General features: G+C 61.0%; 1 protein-coding gene across 3 annotated transcripts in view; it reads right to left on the bottom strand.

The window, feature by feature from the left end:
- Positions 1-234: 234 nt before the first annotated feature.
- The window catches only part of GLI4 (GLI family zinc finger 4), a 29,244-nt gene continuing 6,938 nt past the window's right edge, over positions 235-22,540 (bottom strand). The window contains exons 1-5 of one of the 3 annotated variants that reach the window (XM_050801037.1): positions 17,276-17,351; positions 14,920-15,080; positions 9,644-9,742; positions 7,612-8,561; positions 235-510 (exon numbers count right to left, since the gene is read on the bottom strand). In XM_050801037.1, coding sequence (XP_050656994.1) covers positions 7,654-8,561; positions 9,644-9,742; positions 14,920-15,043 — 1,131 coding nt within the window. In that variant the 5' untranslated portion in view covers positions 15,044-15,080; positions 17,276-17,351 and the 3' untranslated portion in view covers positions 235-510; positions 7,612-7,653. Of the gene's footprint in view, positions 511-7,550; positions 8,562-9,643; positions 9,743-14,919; positions 15,081-17,275; positions 17,352-22,540 lie in introns of those variants that run through there. The other 2 variants (XM_050801036.1, XM_050801038.1) reach the window with 2 other exon arrangements.

The following is a 22,540-nucleotide window of genomic DNA, read 5'->3' on the forward strand; positions in this document are numbered from 1 at the left end:
GGAGGATCACGAGGTTAGGAGATCGAGACCATCCTGGATAACACGGTGAAACCCCGTCTCCACTAAAAATACAAAAAAATTAGCCGGGCGTGGTGGCGGCGCCTGTAGTCTCAGCTACTCGGGAGGCTGAGGCAGGAGAACGGCGGGAACCCGGGAGGCGGAGCTTGCAGTGAGCCGAGATAGAGCCACTGCACTCCAGCCTGGGTGACAGAGCGAGAGTCCGTCTCAAAAAAAAAAAAAAAAAAAAAAAAAAAAAGGGGGGGCTTTGGCCTTTTTTTGGATTTGGGAATATTTGTACCGTAGTTAGCAGCTGAGCCTCCCAAATTCCCACATCCGAAGTCCGAGGTGTTCCAATGACTATTTCCTGTGCGCGGCACGTCGGCTGCTCCAAAGGCTTGAGTTTAAGGTGTTTGGATTTGGGATCCCCAGCCCGTAGTGCTGAGGAGAAAATTTCTGTCTCTTCTATTTTTCTTGCACTTCCCAAATTTCTTCAAAGAGTACGAATAAATGCTATTGGGAAAAAGAAACCTGTTTAACACTGTGATCTTTAAAGGCTTGACCGGCGGCTCCCGCGCTTGGGGCACTGCTTAGACCCAGCCCGCGGAGCGCAGCGCGAATCGGAAGCGCGGCCCCGCCCCCGCAAGCCCCGCCCCGCAAGCCCCGCCCCCACAAGCCCCGCCCCGTGCCGAGGGCATTTCCGGGCGCTCTAGGCAGCTCGGAGGACCCGTTCAGAGGACCGACGGGGGACCCGGCGCGAACCCAAGGGTGGCGGGTCGGGGGCGGGCGCGTGCCTGGCGTTGCTCGCGCGGCTGGGGGCCGGAGGGGTCTTGAGGCTGTGATCCAGCATGGGGCCGCGTTGTGGAGCGAGAGAGGGGGCGTCACGGAGGCAGGGGGCGCCTGGCAGAGCGCGTCTGCCAGAGGCCCAGAGGGCCCAGAGGGCGAGCTGGGCCCTGCAGGTCGGAGGTGCAGGACCCAATTCTGGCCCAAGCAGGGGCGTCCCACGGCTCAAACTGCCCGTCCAGGTGGTGTCTGAGGAGGGGCTGGACCGCGGCCTGTGCAGAGGGCCGGCCAGCAGCTTCTGCTTTGAGGGCTTGGAGGAGAACAGATTCCCGAATCTGGCCCATGATCAATGCATTTGGGTATCTGAACTAAATCCAGATTCCCTGACTTCCCCTGAGGCCTGCTGAATCCCTTGGGGTGGGGCCTGAGAATCCGCGTTTTCCAGCGGGCTTCTCAGGTAGTTGGGTGGTCCCTGAGAGGGTTCCCATGACCCCATGAAACAAGACCCTAGAAAACGCAAGGCAAAGCGGCCTGGTGAGTGGCCGGTGGTCCACAGGAACTGGATGTGATCAGAGCGAGACCTCCATCAACCAGGCAGGCGAGGCGTGGAGCCATTCTGAGGAAGATACCCAGCCGGAACCCAGGAAGGAGTGGGCTGTGAAAACTGGGCAGAAACGTGCGGCGACTCCAAAGACACTGCCAGGAAACCCTCCCCGGGTGGGGAGGCCCCTGATGGGGCCTGTAGCAGCCGCAGGGGTCGGTTCTCACCCTCTGGTCCCAGCCAGGTTCTCCTGGACTCAGCTAATGGGCAAGGCCTTATCCCTTTTAGGATCTGAGGATGGGAGGGGCTGCGTTTCCCCAGCGGATCTGCACATGTGCAGGCTGAGTGTTGAGATCCCTTGATTGGTGTCAACTGGCACTGCCTGCCGGTGATGCACAGAAGCTGCTGTAAGAAACAGGGTCCGGCCGGGCGCGGTGGCTCAAGCCTGTAATCCCAGCACTTTGGGAGGCCGAGACGGGCGGATCACGAGGTCAGGAGATCGAGACCATCCTGGCTAACACGGTGAAACCCCGTCTCTACTAAAAAATACAAAAACCTAGCCAGGCGAGGTGGCGGGCGCCTATAGTCCCAGCTACTCGGGAGGCTGAGGCAGGAGAATGGCGTGAACCCGGGAGGCGGAGCTTGCAGTGAGCTGAGATCCGGCCATCGCACTCCAGCCTGGGTGACAGAGCGAGACTCCGTCTCAAAAAAAAAAAAAAAAAAAGAAACAGGGTCCATGTCTCCAGGGAGAAGGCCCCCGTTCTGAGGCCACAACCCCGAGGGCAGTCTCCGCCTGCAGAATCCTCCCTCTCGCACCTCATTCACCTCGTGAATCCCTTGGCTATGGTTTGGTGTGAGACAAGAGACGGGTGTCTCACTCCCTGCTGCATCCCTGGTGACGGCCCTGGCATTTCGGGGCTTGAGATCTTTGCTTAAAGGTTTTGCTGTGGTCACCGCACAGGGGGTGGGGGTGGGGCCCCTTGGTGCAATTTATCGGATTCTGGTTCGTGGATGACATCCACAGGGTTCCTCTTCAGTGGGGATTATCTGAGACCTCTCCACATGCCCGCATCCACAGTCCGCTACCTCACGGCAGCATGAACTCAGAAGGTGGGCGTTCCCACAGTCATTACATTTGCAGGGCCTCTCCATGTCCATTTTGATGCCTGAGGACCAGTGCTTCCACGAAAGTGTGGCCACGTCCGTTGCCGCTCATTGGCTTCTCTCCTGTGAGAATGTTCTGATCCCCAGCGGAGCCTGAGCATGTGCAAAGCCCTTCCCACGTTCACAAGGTGCTTCTCCAGGGTTCCATTACATCTCACCTATGCACACTACGTGCATACGGTTTCCACCAGTTGTGCGTGTCCCCGGAAGTCATATTCACGGCGTTTCTCTCTGGGAGGAATTCTCCCGTGCATGGCTGCTCTGAGCTCTGGGACAGTTTGCACCTGCGGCCACGCGTGGGCTCCTGGAGACTTACAAACCAGGCTGGACTCCTGAAGCCCTGGCTGCACTTGACCACTGCCAGGTTTTCTACAAAATCTCATCTCAGCCATCTGAGCCCTTTAGCATTTATCTTATGAATCCGCTCGAACGTACAAGGCCTCTCTGCCCTCCTGCTCCAGGCAGGAGGTTTTGACCCTCAGCTCCACCTCTGTGGCTGGCCTGGTCTCCGCAAACCTTTTTCTGCTTGGCCAGCTGGAGCCATGCTAGGCTTTCCCACTAGGGGCGCCAGAGAAAGCGCTCGAGGCTGGCGAGGAGGGAGGGGTACACTCCTTCCGGTTTGCTTCCGGTTTTTCCTCAGACTTCCGGTCTGTTTGCTTCCCTGGTTGCTTGTCTTGCGAACTCTGTTGCTTCGCCCTGGCGGGAGCACTTCCCTCCGCGGCTGCTAAAACCGGGGAGCGGGTTCCCAACTTCGCAGAAGCAGCTTCATCACCCCCCCGCTGGAGGACCTCAGACCGCAGCCAGCGACGCCCCGCCTCGGGGGTCTGGCCCCACTCTCGGGGCCAGATCAGGGACCAGAGACCTGCGGAGCCCTCTCCTTAGGGGTTTAGTTCCCAGGCTTTCTGATCCCAATAATTCCACACTCTTCTCTTTGTGTCCACAACCCTAGTGTAGCAGCTGCTCTCTGCAGTTTTTGCTTCTGAGATACTTAAGAGTTCTCTTTTCAGCTCCTTCGGTAGCCACTTCGTACCTAGTAATTCATGATGCGAAATCCTCTCTGTTGAAATAACTGGCGAGGCCTCTGTCTTCTGACTGAACCCTGACTTCCATGCTCTTTCCACCCTCACCCGAGTACATGCCCAATCCCCAATCTGTGGTGCTCCAGGCATTGCCTCTGTGGCGCTGTGTCCCCTCCTTTGAACTCTGATCCTTCTGCTCAGGCCCTTTCTCCCAGTCTGAAATAAGGAGCGAATAAATGTGAGTTGCTCTAGACATCTGGAAAAGAGAACCCTGAGGCAGTAACAAGTCGTTAATTGCGTGCACATTTGTCCACAGCTCACCATGAGTCAGACCCTGTGCTGGGTGCTGGGATGAAGCAGTGACTGACACAGGTCTGGACCTGTCCTTGTGAAGAGTGCGTCTGTGACACACACTGTGCCATGTGGCAAAGTAAGCTGCCATGTGGCAAAGTAAGCACGTGGGACAGCAGAGCCTTGTTTGCGATTAAAGTAATATCACAAGTCTGTTAAGCTTAGAAAATCAAGTGAACATGCTGAAAAGTTACGGGGAAGGTAGTCTCTTAGCTGGGGGCACTGGGAGCCTTGTCAGTTGGTTCCCCCAGTCTGGAGAGCAATCTGAGAGCAAGTAGTGGCACTGTGTGTGCTGAGTGTGTCTGTGGGGGTGTTTTTGGATAAAATTAACATTTGAATTTGTGAACTGAGTGACGCAGAGTGCCCTTCATAATGTGGGTGGGCCTCATTCAATGAGTTCAAGGCGGGAATCTCCTCCTGCCTGACTGAACCGGGACCTAGGTCTTTTCCTGCCTTCAGACTTGAATGGAAACATCAGCTCTTTGTGCGTCTCAAGCCTGCTGGCTTTCAGACAGGGACTCACACCATCAGCTCCTCTGCTTGACAGCTGCAGGTCTTGGGACTGCCCAGCCCCCATAACCCTGTGAGTGCATTCCTGATAATAACCCTCTTTCTTTTGCCCTCCCCCACCCCACACCATTGGTTCTGTTTCTCTGGAGAACCCTAACGCATCATTTACTAATCAGGAAACAGATTCAGAGATTAATAACTCATCCAACCTCACAGTTAACTGTAGAATTGGGCTTGAAATTCCAAGGTCGACTTCCTTAGCCAATACCCCATGCTACATATATGTATGTAAAAATAAAAAGCCTTGTGAACTGAAAAGGGTCCAAACTTAAGCTCATTTTGGTCCTTTATTTGCTAATCCATGGGCATGCACACCTGCCCCCAAGGCCACGATTAGGTCAGCACTTGGCTCTCCGCTTGTCTGGGGCCGCAGGAAGCTGCCTCAGAAGACCTCTCCCGGCGGGTCCAGTGCTTTAGGGTTCAGAGCCTCTCCAGGGCCTTTAGTTCCTTCTGGGCTCAAAAACAGATACTGTGCCAGATACAGATGATCATTTCCTGGGTTCCAAAACTCACATGCACCCCTTTTTCTGGTCCCTCACATTTGCTGTGACCAACCCAGGCCTCAGGTGGTCCTCTGCTAAGACTATCCACTCACACTGTCGACAGGGCCCTTCCAGGAGCTCTTTTTATGGGGATTTGCTGCGTGCCTGGCACTGTGCAGAGAACCCCACCAATGCCGTCCTTCCAACCACCATGTGCGGTGCCGACCCGGCTGCGCTTCCTCCATTGTCAGAGGCAGAAACGAGCTCCGTGAGGAAGGATAAGTGTGGGGTATGGAATCAGGGCTGGCGGATCCCAAACCTGGGCTCCCAGATACCATCAGGTCTTTAGGAAGATCCCCGGTCACTTCCGGGAGGAGGGAGAGGGCGAAGGCTGAGAATCGAGGTCCTGGGTCGGAGGAGGGAGAGGAGTGGTGGTGTGGGTTTGGAGGTGGTGTGGGTTGGAGATTGGCCGTTGAGCTGGAGATGCTCCCGGTGGTCTGCGTCCAGGTTCCTCTCGGGGGCAGAGCTGGTAGGGGTGGGACAGGGCTCCGAACCAGCCCCGGGGGCGGCCGCCCGGACAAGCGGCTCGAGTGATGCAAATCGAAGGAGGATGGGGAGGGCCGTGACCAAGAGGCCGAGCACAGCTCAGGGTCGCAGGCGTCCCAGGAGGGCTCAGGAATATTATGTCCTGTTCAACTACACGCTGATACACCCGGCAGCCACCACAAGGTAGAAAAATGCCCTTAAAAGTCTCTGCCGGGCCGCTCTGGGGTTCCCGGGAAATGTCGAGTGGATCAGATGGCACGTTCGAGAATCAGCCCCGTGCCCGCGGGCTTGGAGAAGGAGCTGAGGACACTGGGAAAGACGCAAATGCCATTTCAGCCCATGTCGCGGGCGCTGCCCAACGAGGGGGTACGCAGAGAGCTTGCAGAGGGTTTACGACCCGGCGCGGAGGAGCAGCCCTGCCGGACTCCCCGCGCCGCACTCCCTTCCCCTGGGAAGCCTCCCGTGAGCTGGCGCTGCTCGAGTCTCGTGCGGGCTGCGGAGAGTGCACCTGGCCCCGCCCCTCCCCGCCCCTCCCGGCGCCGCGGCCACTTCCGGGACTGTCTAGGACGGCGTGGAGGACCGCCGGGCTCTCTCCGGTCGCAGCGAGCGGGAGTCCAGCGGGGGAGTCAGGGACGCGCGGGGCGGTCCCTGCAGAGCCAGCCCCTCGGCCTGGCTGCCCACGCGTGTTACTGAACAAGCAGAATGCAGGCGTTCTCACCCTTGCCTTTCAGGCCGACAGTCTGAACCCAAGGGCCACCGCACACCAGCACGGACGCCTCAAGTAGGCGCCTGCCTCCCAGCTGACTTCGGACAGACACACTGACCTCCAGCCCGCACCCCTAAACTCGTTCTCACCCGGCGGAGTGGGGCGTCCACAGGGCCCCCAGGGCATGGCCTGGAGAGGGAGGCGGGGGCTGGCGGAGCCTGGGGCCGCCTTCCCCAAGGGGTGACACAGGGCCCTGTGCTGCGGGCTCCCAGTCCGGGCAGCCGCGTTCCCCGGGCTTCCGACGAGGTCCCGCTGTCTCAGCAGGGGTCTGGGTGGATGGCTGGTCAGGGAGCTCGGATTCATCTGGTGCCGTCACTGATCGTGTGACCTCAAGCAAGCCACGGGTCACCTCGGAGCCTCCGGGTTCTTCTCCGGAAAAATGGCTTGCTGGGGCTGACATCAGATGCGCACTGCGCAGGTCTCCGCAGGCACCGCCAAAAAGCGGGGACGGTAGCCTTCGTCTTCGACAGGACAGTGACCTCACAGGCCTGCCACAGACACATCTGGGGACCAGACCCGGGGTTCTGGACGAGTCACAGCAGGAGGGGAGGTGAGACCTGGAGAGGGGCAGCCTCGGAGGAGCCAGGCTGGACTCCGGGGTCTGCCAGCTGTACCAGAGGGCACAGACAGGGCAGGGAGAAGGCGCTGGCAGAATCACTGGCACTCAGCACTTGAGGCCACCCCCAGCTGAGCTCTCTCGGAACTTCGTGGCCCAGACTCCCCTGCCCAGAAGCAGTGTCCCGGCAGCTCTGAAAAGGGCCTGGCAGGCCCAGCTGTACCAGCCCACACCTGTCAAGACCTGAACACCCTGGGCCCCCACATCCCAGGGCAAGGGGCTGATGCAGAGGAGGCCCGGGCCACTGCTGCCCAGCAGGCTCCCCGCTGAATGGAGGCAGGGGGAGGAGGCAGCAGAGCTGAGAGGGCACGTGGGGAAGAGTCTGTGGCACTGGACAGAAGCAGAGGCTTCCCAAATACATAAGGGAACCGAATTCCTGGACACCCCTCGCCCAGGTGGCAGGCAGCCTGGCCAGGCCTGTGGGCACTTCTAGAGCGGCCCTGTCCTCACCTCCTGCTCTGGGCGCGCCCCCCGCGTTGATGGTGGGGTATCAGCGTCAGAAAAGCCTGACTACTTCCGGGCTCTGGGCAAGTCAGGACACCTCCAGGCCTCAGATCCTCCCCTAGGACACTCGGGCCGCCCGCCAGGCTCCAGGGACCCCGTGGCCCTGCGTGGCAGGTCTTGGTGAAGCAGCCCCGTCAACCCCATCCCGCAGCGGGTCCTCGGGGATGGGAAGCTGCCCCAAGGCCTCACCCAGGCAGGTGCCGGCTCCCACTTCCAACAATCAAAAAGAATTTATTCCGGACACATGGCATGCGGTGCTGGGCAATGCTCACCGTGGGGGCAGGCAGGAGGCCTCGCCCCGAGCCCCCGCCGGGCTACTCGCGGTAGTGCACCCGCTGGTGCTGGATGAGCTGGGAGCTCTGGCCGAAGGCCTTGCCGCAGGCGCCGCACGCGAAGGGCTTCTCGCCCGTGTGGGTCCGCAGGTGCCGAAAGAAGTGCGAGCGGCCGCGGAAGGCCTTGCCGCAGTCGGCGCACTCGTAGGGCTTCTCGCCAGTGTGGATGCGCTGGTGCTCGATGAGCACGGAGCTCCAGATAAAGGCCTTGCCGCACTGGCTGCAGGCGTAGGGCTTCTCGCCCGTGTGCAGCCGCTGGTGGCGCACCAGGTTGGAGCTCTGGCTGAAGGCCTGGCCGCACTCGCCGCACTTGTAGGGCTTCTCGCCGTTGTGGATGCGCAGGTGCTGCGTGAAGTGCGAGCTGTGGCTGAAGGCGCGGCCGCACTGGCCGCACTCGTAGGGCTTCTCGCCCGTGTGGATGCGGTGGTGCTGGATGAAGCCTGACCAGCCGCGGAAGCGCTTGCCGCACTCGTGGCAGGCGTAGGGCTTCTCGCCCGTGTGGATGCGCTGGTGCTTCAGCAGCAGCGAGTTGTACTTGAAGCTCTTGCCGCAGGACTCGCACCTGTGCGGCTTGGCCCCCCGCGCGCTGCCCTGCCGGCTCCGACCGAAGTTGACTCCCAGCTCGGCGGCTCGCTCGGGCGCGCCCTCGGGCCCGGCCGCTGCTTGCGGCACGAGCGTCACGCGCCAAGCGCCCCGCGGCTGGGCGCAGGGGACGGCCCCAGGCGGCTGGCCCGCCGGCCGCTCCGCGCTGGACTCGGGCCCGAAGCCAGCGCCGCACCGGGCCCTGCGGGGAAGGCTCCTCAGGAGGCTGCGCAGCGCCCCGCCCGCCCCCTCGTCAGGGGCCTGAGAGCCGGGAGAGCGTGGAGCCTGCTCCGGCTCGGGCTCGGAGTCTGAAATGAGAAACGGCAGAGGCGGATAGTACCCGCGTGCCCCCACCGTGACACGGAGGGACGGGGAGGGGATAAGAGCACAGCTGGACAGGGGTGCTCAGAGGGGACGAGGAGGGGCCAGGCACCCAGTGGATGGGAGACAAGCGGACAGGGGCTCCAGGTGCCGTGCCCGGAAGGGCTGTCATAGACACAGGGGTGGGGGGCGTTGCAGGGTGACCCAGAGCTGCTGGGACCATTACAGTCACCACAGCAGCTGTGCCAGGGCACGGAGCCACGGTGGCAAGACAGACCGTAGCCAGGAGAAAGCACTCAGTGCTGGTGAGGACCCAGAACCTGGGGGGACTCCAAAGCTCCAGACGGCGCTCTCAAGCCCTGGCCGAGGATGTGGTCTGTATGGGCACAGCTCCTCATGGGGCTGCATCAGGCCTCGGTGGCAAGTGCCCTGCCGCCCAGCTCCCATGCCCACCCCAGGAGCTTCCCACGCAAATCTCTGGCCCAGGGTCTCCTCCCAGGGACCTGACCTCAGACACCTGCTCCCCACCCCAGGGCCACCCAGGTGTGGGTGAGGGCTCAGCACTGTTAAATCCAGCCTATCACTAACGTCGCCTGGAAGGAACCCAGGCGGCTTCTCAAGGGGGAGGTGCAGGGGACCTGGATTGACACAGCTCCAGTCAGGCTGAGGGGAGGCCATCTAGGGGATGCAGTAGGAGGGGACCCAGGATAACTCTGGTGGATCTGGGGGGACAGTGGTGCTCTGAGCCAGAGGCCCCAGCCTGAGGCAGGTGGAGGGGAGGGAGGAGTTCCTGCTTCACTACGTCCGGCTGGGGCTGGCAGGAGTCCATGTGGTGCCACTGGGGCAGGTGGCAATGGGCTGCAGTCACCGCCTCGGGAAGCATCAGTGACTGGACTGGCATTAGAATGGGGGAGGGGCCACAGGGCAGAGCTGAGCTGGTGCCAGGGAAGAGAAGGGGCCCCAGGAAGGGGGTGGTGCCAGCATTGGGGGAGCCACAGCGGTGGGCATTGTGAGGAGCCTGGCACGCACAGAGCTCTGGTCACCTAGTAACCCAGTTCTGCTCACTCACCGGGCCAGAAGGTGTTTCTGCCGATCTCCACCTCCTCTATGTCCTGGAGATCCAGGTCAGACGGCTGGGACAACACCTCAGGGCTGGAGCTCGGGGAGCCTGGGGGGCAGGGAGGCTGGGGCTCACCTCCACCCTCCGGACCGCTGCCCCTGCTCCTCTCTGACTGCCACGTGCTCCTGGGCTGTGGCCCTGACACAGGATACCTCCTGGCCCTCCCAATCCCAGTAGCAGGCCTGCTGCTCGGGCTTCTCTAGCCACGAACGCCCTTTACCTTCCTTCCCAGCTGGGTTCAAGAGCCTCCTCCTCCAGGGACCAGCATTGGGAGCTCATCCCCTTCAGCCCAGTAAGCAGAGCCAAAACCTGGGGTAGCTTCGAAGTGGTCCTCCTGCTGCTGAAGGCGGCTTTGTCACCTTGGCTGGCTGTGGCCAGCCCTCCTCCCTGCCCGCTGTCCTGCAGTGCTGCTCTGGAGTGGCCTCTCAAAGTGCTGGCCCTGCAGGCTCCCACACAGGTACCTCACAAAGCCTCCCTCCCTCGGCCCCAGGCCTTTCTGTCCCTCCAGGGCTCTCCGATGTACCTGATGAGCACCCAGAAACAGCAGAGGTAGCTGTTCCCAGCAGGCCCAGTGTACGGGCCCCCTGCTTCCTCAGGCAGAGACTGAGGAATGGGCTGGGCCCATCCGTGAGCCCCTCGCCCCTGGGCACACCAGGCTTGGGCACCCAGGAAAGACCCCCTCCTTCTACCCAAGACTTGGTGGGGGCAGGGTGGGGGGATGGCCTTAACACTCAAGGAGCAGATGCAAGAGGGAGGGGCGCGGGCTCTGCTGCCCAAGGCCAGTAGTCAGCTCTCCTCACACTGGCAGGGGCACCAGGCCCCTTTGGGGGTCTCACCTACCCTCTGCCCACGGCAGGTAGGGTGGCTGGGGGCTGTACTCAAGGACAGGGGTGTCTCTTTGCCCCACGAGGCCGAGTCTGGGTGCCCCCAGCGATGACAATGCAGTGATGGGCACAGAAAGACGCAGGGCTGGGGTGGGCAGAGGCTCCTGTCCACACCATGTTAATAACACAGTGCTTGGCTGTGAGCCTTTCATGGGACTTTCCAGCCTCAGGCAGGCCTGCCCCGGCTGCAGTGGGGTGACCAGCTTGGCCCACCACGGAGGGCGGACCCCCCCAGCCTGGCCAGCCACTCAATCACCCGACACGCCCACCCACCCTCAGGTCGGCCCCTGGGAGACCTTCCGAGCCCAGGCTGAGGAGTGAGGGCAGACCTGACATGAAGGGCTGGGAAGTTCAGCAGGTGGGGGCGGCTGTGCGACGTCCCTTCCTCGGGAGCCGAGGGTCCAACTGCTTGGCTGCCCCGAAGCAGGATGTGGGGGGGTCCCAAACCACCTCTAGGCCTTTCAGATACGCTCCCCAACGTGGGGACAGGCCTGGGGGCACTGGTCTCTCTGGGCTGTGACCCTCACCCCCAGCTCGTGGCCACCATGTCACCATCCCCTGGCAGCCAGGGGAGCTGGCTTGTTCTACAGATGGCCAAATGCAGGGCAGGCTCCAGGGCAGGCTCCGTGCTCCCGCGGAGGGGGCGGTGAGGGCATCACCTCTCTTGAGACAGCCTTGCCACCTTTGCCCTGCACTGGGATGCCAGTGGAGGGGACCTGGCAGCACTTTGAGAAAGAAAGTGACCCCGACTCCAGCTTTGTTCCTGGGGCCACGCCCCATCACTGACAGGCGGGATGTTCCCCGGGCTGTCACTTTAAGAGGACCAGTGACATTACCAAGATAGGAGGCACGCCAAAGCTGCTGCCAGCTGTACGGGTGCCCAGCGACACCCTCAGTGTCAAATGATGCCAGGTGGTGTGCACTGTCTCCACCCTGCTGCGGAACAAGCGGACTCAGGATGGGCCCCAGCTCCCTGGGAACCCGCCCCATTCATGTAGCAAAGCACTTCCTAGGACCTTCTCTAGAGGAGGATGGGGGTGGCCTAGGGTCAGGGGCGGGCCGCACACAGTATGGGTCACTGTCACTCCACTGCCTAACCCTGGCTCCTGACACTTGCCCACATTCGGGCCATTTCTGCAAAGCTCAGTCACCTGCCACCTGCTGGCTGTGCCCGGGCCGTGCCAGGTCTCTGCAGGGTGGACACCCAGACCCTGCTCCCGACCCCACTGGCTCTGTGCAGAAGTACCCCCGCCTCAGTTTCCCTGACCCCTCCCCCAGCCAGTGCCCCCCCACTGCTGTGCTGGGACAGGCACAGGGTGGCCCGAAGTGCAGAAACACCAGGGCTGCCACCTGCTGGGGCTGGTCTTCCAGGTGGAGGCGAGGTGGCCGTGCGCGGCTGGGGACGGGTGGAGGTGGGTGCTTTCCTGGCCGGAGGGGCCTTTCTTTGTGTATAAAATGGCACAGCAAGTGCTGTGTGCCTGGGCCCGGACCAGGTGAGTTAGGCGCTGGGGGGTGGTCAGTGGGCACCTAGAGTCTAGATCTCAGGTGCCAGGGCCAGGCACTCCATGTGGAAAGATGCTGTGCCTGTCGTGGGGTGCCGCTGCCCTGCCCATGGGGTCCTCCCCACCAGCCTGGGCACTCAGTAACCCCCACAGGACTGCAAGCCCCCGAGGGTCCTGGGCCTCCCCTCCCTCACTTCCTCCTGCCCACAGACTTCCCCTCCACCTGCAGGACCCCTGGGCAAACCTTCCAGAACCGGTGCAGGCAGTGCTGGCTCTGGTGGGCGTGCCCTTGGGGCACAACACAATCCCTCAGGAGCTGAGTACCCTCAGTCCCTCAAGCCCAGCCCAGCTCCTGATCTGCGTGTCTGTGGGGACCACGGAGGTCCTCGGAAATGAGGAACTGTGTCCTGTTCCCACCTGCCTGGTCTCCCTGCTCTGCAAGGCCTGGGCTAGGCCATGGCCCCAAGCCCTTTGCTGTGGGACCCCAGCTTCATGTCTGCAGGAACCACCACAGAGAACCTTCCCCGGCCGCTCCCCATGCCCCTCACTACCCTCCCCACTGATAAACAGCTCCTCCTCGGGATCTCCTCTGCTCCCCAACACCTCATAGCTCAGGGCTCAGCATGCCCAGCCAGGCACCCACCAGAGGTTCCTGAGGTGACCACGTGTGCCTGGGGTGGGCCCCAGGAACCTTGGTCTGGCCCAGTGCAGTCTGGGAGTTGGGAGGCTGCGGCTCCAAGTCCTGGCTTGGCCCCTAACTGGCAGGACAGCCCTGGACAATTTCCGGAAACCCCGAGGCCTCCTCTGCCTAGGAATCTGTGGCCCCAGGGCGTTCCCAAGGAGATAGGACGCTGGAAACGCCCGGAAGCAGCCCCTGCCTTCACCCAGCGCTTGGAAGTTGTGACAGAGGCCGCCTGTTGCTGCGGCCTGGCCCCGTTCGCTCTACACCAGGCCTATCAGCATGAAGAGGGGATGAAGGCCACCCCCTTATCTGGCTCTGGCTACCTGCCCCCAGGCCCCACTGTGCCTCAGCCACAATCTCCTCCTGCCACAATCTCTTGCTGGGGGGAAGCAGCCACACCTGCCGTTCTCAGGGCCGAGCTGGTCTGTCCTCCCTGGATGCCGTTTCTGGTACAGCAGGGAGAGCGCAGAAGCTGCTGGTGCAGCCCCCACTCCCTCCCATGGGGCAAAACCTCTGGGGATTTCAGGGCACTCGGACATGGCTTCAGTGCCCAGGAGGCTTCCAGGCCTATGGGGCTGGGGACTCATGCCTGGTTTTCTGGGCCTGACTGCCCACGGCTGGTGGAGACAGGGCTGGGGGTAGTGCAACCCTGCAGGCTCAGGGGGCCCAGCCTGAGGCCCCTCCATGCTCCCCAGGCCCACCCTCTGCCTGGACATCAGCTTCGTATCCTGCAGAACCTGGCCTGCAGCCCCCTCAGCCTGTGTCCTGTGCTAAGATGATCTGCTGGGCTGTGCCCTCCCCAAGAAGACTATCCCGCTGGAGAAGTCACACCTCACCAGGCCTGGGGCGGGGGGCGGGAGTGCCGGGGCATGCCCTGAGTCTGCTGGCCTCCTGGCCTTGTCTCTGGGCTTCCGTGTCCCCACTGGTAACAGGACAGGAGGACGTCCCTCAGTCGTTGTACAGGTGACATGAGAGGGCAAGGGCGGGCCCTGAGATTTTGACTGAATAAGGGGTGAGGAGCACGGCCCTCAGGGGCACTGGCTGCAGGCCCAGCCACAGTGTGTGCTTGGGGCTTGGGATCCTTCCAGGTAGCCCCTGGCCAGGCCCACCAGGACAGGCAGCCCAGGCAGCCCACGGGCGCCCCTTCCCAGCCTCCTCACAGTCCCTGGGGAGTTGCTTGGGACACAGCAGTGGAGATGGCAGGGCTGCAGGCTCCTGCTCCTCGGGGGAGTGGATGCCAAGCCGCCTGGCTCCCTGCTCCTCTAACCCACCCTGGTCCTGGCTCGTTGGGGAAGCCCCTGGCCTCTCTGTCCCCATCTGAGTGCCCACCTGAGGGCCCCATGCAGTGCAGCTGCTCTCCACAAGCCTCAGTGGTCCCTTCAGCCACCAGGATGCTGACTCCCCAAGAGGGAGAACGCTGTGCCAGGTCGCCCCATTCCTGGGCCAGACACGGGCTCTCCAGGCTTGATCTATGTGGGGCCTTGCCCCCAGCAGCTCATGTGCTGGGTTGGGCCACGAGGGCCGTGAGGCCAGGCCTCCTGTGGAACATCCAGCAGAGATGGAGCCTCAGGATCCCTGACCTCTGAGAGGGAGCAGAGCCTGGGGCACCATGGGGCTGGGACTCCCCCACACCTCAACTCCCAGGGCCTGCCATGTGACCACGAGGCCATACCATCAGAGGTGGAGCAAGGCCGGCCCTCTGTCCCTGCGGGTCCAGGGAACCACACCCAAACCAGCTTGGCAAGGACTCTGGCTGCTGCACTTCCTGAATGACAACACTCAGAGGGGCGATGCCTTGCTCCTGGTCTTCCTGAATGACAACAAACAGAGGGGCCACGCCTTGCTCCTGGTCACACTGGACGCAGATTTTGAGGCCACTTTCCCTCCTATACCGCAACTCCGGAAAGAAAGAATGCGGGGAACCATCCCTAGGGAGCCAGAGCTCAGGCTGGCCCCAGCCTCAACCACTGCTCTCCCAACCCAACCCACGCCCAGCCCCTGGCCTGAGGGTGCGGGAACCCCAGCTGCTGAAGGCGCTGCGTACAGGTGTCTGGAGGTGCCTCAGTCAGCCAGGGTGGCAGGTCAGGAGGAGACGGGGCAGGGGACATGAGGGCAGGGGATGCTGGGTGGAGGGTACACAGCGGGCTGGGTGAGTACCATGTTGATGCCCATGGAGGTGAAGCTGAGGCTCGTGGTGCTGGGCTCCAGGTGTCCCCGGTGATGAGAGACTGACAGGGGACGGGACAGAAGGGGACTTCTGAACGTCCCCTAGGGCTGCCATCTTCCCTGAGACCTGCTGAAGGTGTCACACCTGGGACCTGGGGAAAATGAAAATCATGGCAGATGAGGGGATTGAAAGGAATGTGGGGGGATGGTGCAGGAGGAGGCAACATGCCAGCTCCCCAAGGGGAGATGGAGATTTTTTTTTTTTTTTTTTTTTTTTTTTTTTTTTTTTTTTTGAGACGGAGTCTCGCTCTGTCGCCCAGGCTGGAGTGCAGTGGCGCTATCTCGGCTCACTGCAAGCTCCGCCTCCCGGGTTTACGCCATTCTCCTGCCTCAGCCTCCCGAGTAGCTGGGACTACAGGCGCCCGCCACCTCGCCCGGCTAATTTTTTTGTATTTTTAGTAGAGACGGGGTTTCATTGTGTTAGCCAGGATGGTCTCGATCTCCTGACCTCGTGATCCGCCCGTCTCGGCCTCCCAAAGTGCTGGGATTACAGGCTTGAGCCACCGCGCCCGGCCGGGGAGATGGAGATTTATCCACTCCAGGAGGAGCAAGGATGGTGGGCGAACCCACAGGGACACATAACGCCTGAGGTGAAGTGGTCAGGGGACCTAGCACGTTTATTCAGTAAGGATTAACGCTTTGAGTGGCTGGGTGTGGTAGCTCACGCCTGTCATCCCAGCACTTTGGGAGGCCGAGGCGGGCAGATCACCAGGTCAGGCGTTTGAGACCAGCCTGGCCAATATGGCAAAACCCCGTCTCTACTAAAAATACAAAAATTAGCTGGGTGCAGTGGTGGGCACCTGTAATCCCAGCTACTTGGGAGGCTGAGGCAGGAGAATCACTTGAACCCGTGAGGCGGAGTGAGCTGAGGTCAGCCACTGTACTCCAGCCTGGGCAAGAGAGCAAGACTGTCTCAAACAACAACAAAAGGAGTAATGCTTTGGAAGGAGCGCTTAGGAAGTAGCCACCACCTGGGCAGCACAGCAGACACCTGTGGGGGCTGAAGCAAAGCTCCTGTCCCAGTGGAGGCTCTGGCATTTCCTTCCAACCCATGGCATCATCCCTCCCCCAGAGAAAGGCATAGAGAGTCTTCCAGAAAAACCTCAGCTGCTGGCCCTGTGGGAAGGCTGAAAACCGAACCATGCTTGCTGGTGCACGAGTGTTTTGGAGGAAATCTTAACAAGGCTTTTCCTGAACAGCAAAAGAGAGGCATTCCAGAGAGGAGAACCCTCTTCCTCAGACCCTACAGAGCTGTCAGAGGCTGCAGGCTGGAATCTCCTAGTCCAGCCCTTCCGCAGCGCTGGGAGACTCAGGGCTCCAAGATACTTCTTAGTTTGCTTTGCAAAAATGGTATGAGTCCAATGTGAGAAGTGACTTTTTTTTCATACTGTGATAGAGTAGGAACTCCTAATCTGGGGCAGGGAGTGAAGAAAGGAACGGGAAAAATAGACAAAAGTTAACGGAGACTCAGATATAAGGACAGCAGTGCCTACTTCGAGGAAGTAGGAGAGGCAGCTCCCACACGGCCGCCACCCCAGTGCCCGGCCTTCTGGGCCAGCCTCTATCCACTAATGATGGGAAGGGTCGGGTCGCCAGGTAGGTGGCCACTGGGTGCAGGTCCTCCACCTTAAAGTCACATCTCAAGTTACTTAGTCAACTTACTGGGGACATCTGGTAAAAGGGCCTACTCGTTCACCCCGACCCTGGCGTGGCCCCCAGGATTGAGCGGAGGCGGCCGTCACAGGGTGGGACGCCCCTTCACCCTCAGGGACGCACAAACTCTTGAGCGCCAGGCTGAAGGGGGAGGGGCACTCCTGCCAGTGGCTCGGGGGAAGCATCCTCTGCCCCTCTGTTACCAGCCCCGTGGGAGCGGACCCGATCGCCGGGAGCTCGGCACAGAGAGCATCTGCCCGGCGGTGCGGCGCTGGGGTCCGGCGGCTCCACGCTCCCGAGCGGCGGGACCTCCGGGCCTCAGTTTCCCATCTGCAAAGTGGGGATGACGACAGCGGCCGTCACCGGGTGCTTGGGAAAGGCGCCCTGCGAACGGACACCCGCGATCGCCAGGGCCACTGGGTGGGGCGGTCCGCTGCTGCCCCGCGACTCCCAGGAGCCCACCCTGCTCCCCGGGCCTGGCCCGAGGCCAAGGTCACGGCGAGCGGCGGCTGCAGGGGCCGCACGGCCCGGCTGGGCAGGGCTGCACCGCGGAGGACGGCGCACGAGGTCGGACTGGGCTGGTCCCAGGCGCCAGGAGCCGCCGCCACCACCGCCGCCGCCCGCACCCACTCACCTTCCGAGCGGGAGGAGGCCGCCGCGCGCCGGACGGAAGTGCCCAGCCCCGCCCCACTCCGCCCAGTCGGCGCGAACTTCCGGGACGCTCTGGGCCTCGGGAGGACTGCACGCCTCGGTGGCCAAGTGGGGGCGGGGCCGGGATGCAAAAGCAGGCCTTTCCCCGCCCCGCTCCTCCCCTCCTGGGCTGCGCCCGCGCGTGGCTTTCGCGTTCTCGCTGGCCGGGGTCCCGCCCGCGCCTGCAGAGCGCCCGGGCGCTGGGAGCGGCGCTGCGTGGGGCGCAGAAGCCGGCGCCTCGGAGCCTCCTTCCCGACGGGGGCCATGCCTTCGCCCGCGCGCCCACGGCCGGGCTTCGGGAGCTGACGGCGCCGTTCCCACGCTCCCCCACGCCTCCGTGCACTCCAGGCCCCGGGGTTCTCGGCTGGAGTCGCTTCCACGTTCAGCTTGCGAGTCCACCCCGCCGCCCTCTTGGGTTCCCTCCTCGGGACGTGTCCGCAGCGATGGCCGCCGGGAACCGCTGCAAGACGCGCGACCTCCCGCTCCCCTCGGGGGGGTCCCAGCGCCCTCGTTCTGCCTGATTTCCAGGGGCCTCCCCGGAGCCCGAGGAGGATAATACAGGTTCCCAAAAGCCCCTTCATGGACTCCTTCCTCATTTTCCTCTTGTTCAGCCAGTTTCTCCCTCAGTTCTGTTTACGACCCGAAAAGATAAAACTGTGACTCTCCGGGATAAACAAACGGCCGGGGGAGGGTTCTTTGACCCTTTTGAGCAGGGGTGCAGAGAGCCGAGGCGAGGGGACCCCCGAGCTGGAGGGGCGCGCGGAACAGAGGGCGGGGAGCCAGATGGGCAGCAGCTGCCTGGTGCCAGAGTGGACGTTCAGGGTTGTGTGGGTGGAGATATACAAAAATCTCTAAACTCCACCGTAAGAAAACAAACATTCCAGTTAGAAAATTGGCAAGAGCCGCAACAGACATTTGACCGAAGAGGGCACAGGGATGGCAATAGGCTCGGAAAGGGATGGCTGTCAAGGAAGGGCTGGCCAGCATCGCGGTGGGTGCCACTGCACACTTGCCAGGTGGCTCAGGTAAAAACTACTAACAAGTGCCAAGTATCACTGAGGCCGCGGAGCAGCTTGGGACATCGCCAGTGGTAAGGCAAAGTGGTGCTGCCATTCTGGAAATTGGCTTGGCAGTTTTTTAAAAAGTTGTAAGTAGGGCTGGGCGCGGTGGCTCATGCCTGTAATGCCAGCACTTTGGGAGACTGAGGCGCGCGGATCACCAGAGGTCGGGACCAGCCTGACCAACAGGGAGAAACCCTGTCTCCCCCCCATCTCTGGCTAATACAAAATTAGCCAGGTGTGGTGGCGGGCGCCTGTAATCCCAGCTACTCGGGAGACTGAGGCAAGAGAATCGCTTGAACCTGGGAGGCGGAGGTTGCAGTGAACCAAGATCACGCCATTGCACTCCAGCCTGGGCAACAAGAGCAAAAACTCTATCTCGGGAAAAAAAAAAAAAAAGTTATAAGTAAGTCTGCCATGTGACTGAGCGTGTCACTCTTGGGTGAAAACTAATGTTCATGCAAAAATCTGTGCCCCAACCTGGACCATTCTATAGAACTAGTACTACATCTGGCTGGGTGCGGTGGCTCACACCTGTAATCCCAGCACTTTGGGAGGCTGAGGTGGGTGGATCACTCAAGGTCAGGAGTTGAAAACCAGCCTGGTCAACATGGTAAAACCCCATCTCTACTAAAAATACAAAAAACTACCCGGACACGGTGGCAGGCATCTGTAATCCCAGCTACTTGGCAGGCTGAGGCAGGAGAATTGCTTGAACCCAGGAGGTGGAGGTTGCAGTGAGCTGAGACCGCACTCCAGCCTAGGCGACAGAGCAAGACTGTCTCAAAAAAAAGAAAAAAGAAAAGAAAAAAAGAACTAGTACTATATCTGATGCTATTTGGAGGTGAGCCCCCTGCACATCTCGTGGAAATGTGGCCCAATGGTGGCGGTGGGGCCTGGTGGGAGGTGTCTGGGTCATGCGGGGGATTACTCATGAGCGGCTTGGTGCCCTCCCCTAGGTGATGAGTGAGTTCTCAGTCCATTAGTTCACATGAGAGCTGGCTGTTAAAAAGAGCCTGGCGCCTCCGCCCCTCTCTTGCTCTGGCTCTTACCATGTGACAGATGCGCCGGCTCCCACTTTGCCTTCTGCTGTGAGTAAAAGCTTCCTAAGCCCTCCCCAGAAGCCTCTTCTTATACAGTATGACCAGGGACAGCAGCACCCTCCAAACCCTGATCTGAACTGTGAGTCAAGCAAACCTCTTTTCTTTCTTATTTACTTTTGAGATGGAGTTTCCGCTCGTCGCCCAGGCTGGAGGGCAATTGGCGCAATCTTTGCTCATCGCAATCTCTGCCTCCCAGGTTTAAGGGATTCTCCTGCCTCAGCCTCCCAAGTAGCTGGGATCACAGGTGTGCACCCCACACCCGGCTAATTTTGTATTTTTAGTAGAGATGGGGTTTTGCCATGTTGGCCAGGCTGGTCTTGAACTCCTGACCTTAGGTGATCCACCCGCCTCAGCTTCCCAAAGTGTTGGGATTACAGGCATGAGTCACTGCACCCAGCACCTCTTTTCTTTCTTTTTTTTTTTTTTTGAGATGGAGTCTCACTCTGTTGCCCAGGCTGGATTGCAGTGGTGCGATCTCAGCTCACTGCAAGCTCCACCTCCCGGGTTCATGCCATTCTCCTGCCTCAGCCTCCCAAGTAGCTGCAACTACAGGCACCTGCCAACTTACCCAGCCTCAGGTATTCCTTCATAGCAGTGCAAAATGGACAAACACAGAACCTACATCAGGAGAGCGGCAGATGACAATGCAATTGACTCGATGACAGGCTGCGGCCGCATTGCACCGGGCTGTGCAGACTCATTTTGGGGGACAGCTGTGTCTTTGTATGTAGTTCTTGACATTGTCACACACACAGGCTGTTGTCACCAGCTCCCCATGCATCCAACACATCACGGGAAGCTGACTCACCGAAGCTACCGTCCGTGTCGGCTGACCTTTGAGAAGCCGTGGAGTGTCTTACTTCCCAGGCCCCTTGGACCGGTCCTCAGCCTGGCCAGCTCACAGGAGTGAAGGGAGAAGGCAACGGGTGTAATCAGAGTGGAAGAATCCCCTTCCCCCACCAGGGCTTTGGAGGGAGTGCAAGGGTTGCTGATTTAATGAGCTGGGAGCCAGCAGCCAGCCTGGTCTGTTGGAGCAGCAGGTGGGGGGGGGGGGGGGCTCCTTGCCTGAGCAGGGTTTTGCTGGGTATTCACTGTGAACAATGAGCTGGTGTTCATTATGCTGGGAGGCGGGGTTCGGGGTTCGGGGTTCCAGCCCCAACAGCCCCAGAGCCCCTGGTCCTAAGGCGTGGGAGTCAGCCCACAGCCCCCCAGGCCTGTTGTCTTGGGCTGTGGATTAGAAAAGGCCTCCATGGGCTTCTTTTGTTGAGATCACGGAATTCAGTGCCTGTTCAGATACCCACACAGGCCTGGCCTGCTCCAGCCAGTGCTGCTGGGGTTGGGGTGAGGGTGCCATCTGGACAGCAGTGCCCTTGTCTCTAGGGGTCCCTGTGGGAAAGCTCAAAGCTTCCTGGGCAGGAGGGCTGGTCAGAGCCCCCGAGCCACTGGAGTAGAGAGGCTGAAAGCACTTCTTAGACCACACCTGGAGACGAGGGGCTCAGAGGAGTGACCAGGCTAAAGGTCCAAGAGGCTTCTCTAAGGGGAAGCACCAGGGAGAGACAGGGGTGGGAGCAGGAAGGAGGGAGGGGAGGCAGCAGAAGGGAGGGGCCAGCCCATCACAGAGAGGTGGGAGGGGTGCAGGGGCAGAGGTCTGATGCTTGAAGGAGTCGCCTGGGGTTCAAGTTTGGAAGACCAGGCAGCAGAACAGGATGGGGAGGGACAGACCGAACAGCCTTGACATCTCCACTGGGGGCTTGGACGTCATTCTCAGGGCACTGGGGGGCACAGGCGTCTGTAGGGAGGGAGGCAGGAGAGCTGACACACACTGAAGGTGTCCCTGGGGCTGTGGGGTAGAGCAGAGCAGCACAGAAGGGAGAGGGGGTCAGTGGCTGCAGTCCCTGTGCGCAGCACAGCTGGCAGAAGGCTGCCTGAGTCCCAGGCTGGGATGCGGACGATGAGGAAGCTTTAGGCCTGGGCTGGTGGGACAGAGACGGGGCCACTCTGGGTGCTGTCCTCAAGAGTGGAGAAAGGCAGTCGAGTACACTTGCCTCTCGCCAGCAGCAGCCACCGTGTCGCCTTGCTGGCTTGTTTGCGGGGGAGGGACAGCTGGGAGGGTTCTGGTCAAGTGTGTGAAGACGTGACCAGTTCCCACATCTCCAGCCACCACAGACACTTGTTCCTGCAGGAGCGACCGCGCCACGCCTTTCTAGCTTCTGGAACCCCACGCATCTCTGGGCTGTTCCCTGGGGCCTTGAGAGCCACCTTTCCCGTCCTTTCCTTCGTCGTCACGGGGTCTAAATCTGTCTCTCTCACCTGCAGCATCTGGGCAGGACCCCCACACATCCCGGCCTCTGCACACTAGATTCCGGTGGTACCCCCACCCAGCTGTGACTGCCAACACCGTCCCAGACATTGCTGAGTGGTCCCCGGGGGCAAAAGTGCCCCTGGTTGAGAGCAACTGCCCTACCGAAGGAGGTGCAAGCCAGTGAACAGAGGACCGGGCAAAAGCGGGTGCTGTTTGGAACTCAGAGGGCCTGGAGAAGGTGTTCAGGACTCCCGGGGCCTCCGCTGGGGCATCCTGAGTGCAGGCACTAGGCCACCGAATGAACCCTCAGCTTCCCAGGTATCCGGGGCCTGAAAGGTGTGAGGACATTTCCGCACTGCAAAGGGATGCTCCCATCATGAGTGAGTGAACAACTTTCTCATTTATGTGTCAGTCTCCTGTTGAGTCTGGCTAACGGGGAGTGGTCTCAGGGAGACCCATCAGAGGCAGCGACCAGCCAGGGTCCTGCGGTCCTGGGAAGCGGCACCTGCACTGTTCCCTGGGAGGCAGCTGGTAGCCTTCGTGGGGGGCACTGACTGCATCCCGAGTGCAGAGAGATCAATGAAGACAGCACTGGAGTCAGAAATCAATGTTTACTGCAGAGAACACAGAAGCCAGCAAGTAGCAGGGAAGGGAGGTGTCGCAGCGAGCATGTCGGGCAGGCTGGGAACCAGCGCAGTGGCCCACGCGGACCGAGGAGGACACGCAGAGCAAGTCACAGGAAGCGC

Source organism: Macaca thibetana, chromosome 8 (assembly GCF_024542745.1).
Source record: "Macaca thibetana thibetana isolate TM-01 chromosome 8, ASM2454274v1, whole genome shotgun sequence".
Lineage (NCBI taxonomy): Eukaryota > Metazoa > Chordata > Mammalia > Primates > Cercopithecidae > Macaca > Macaca thibetana.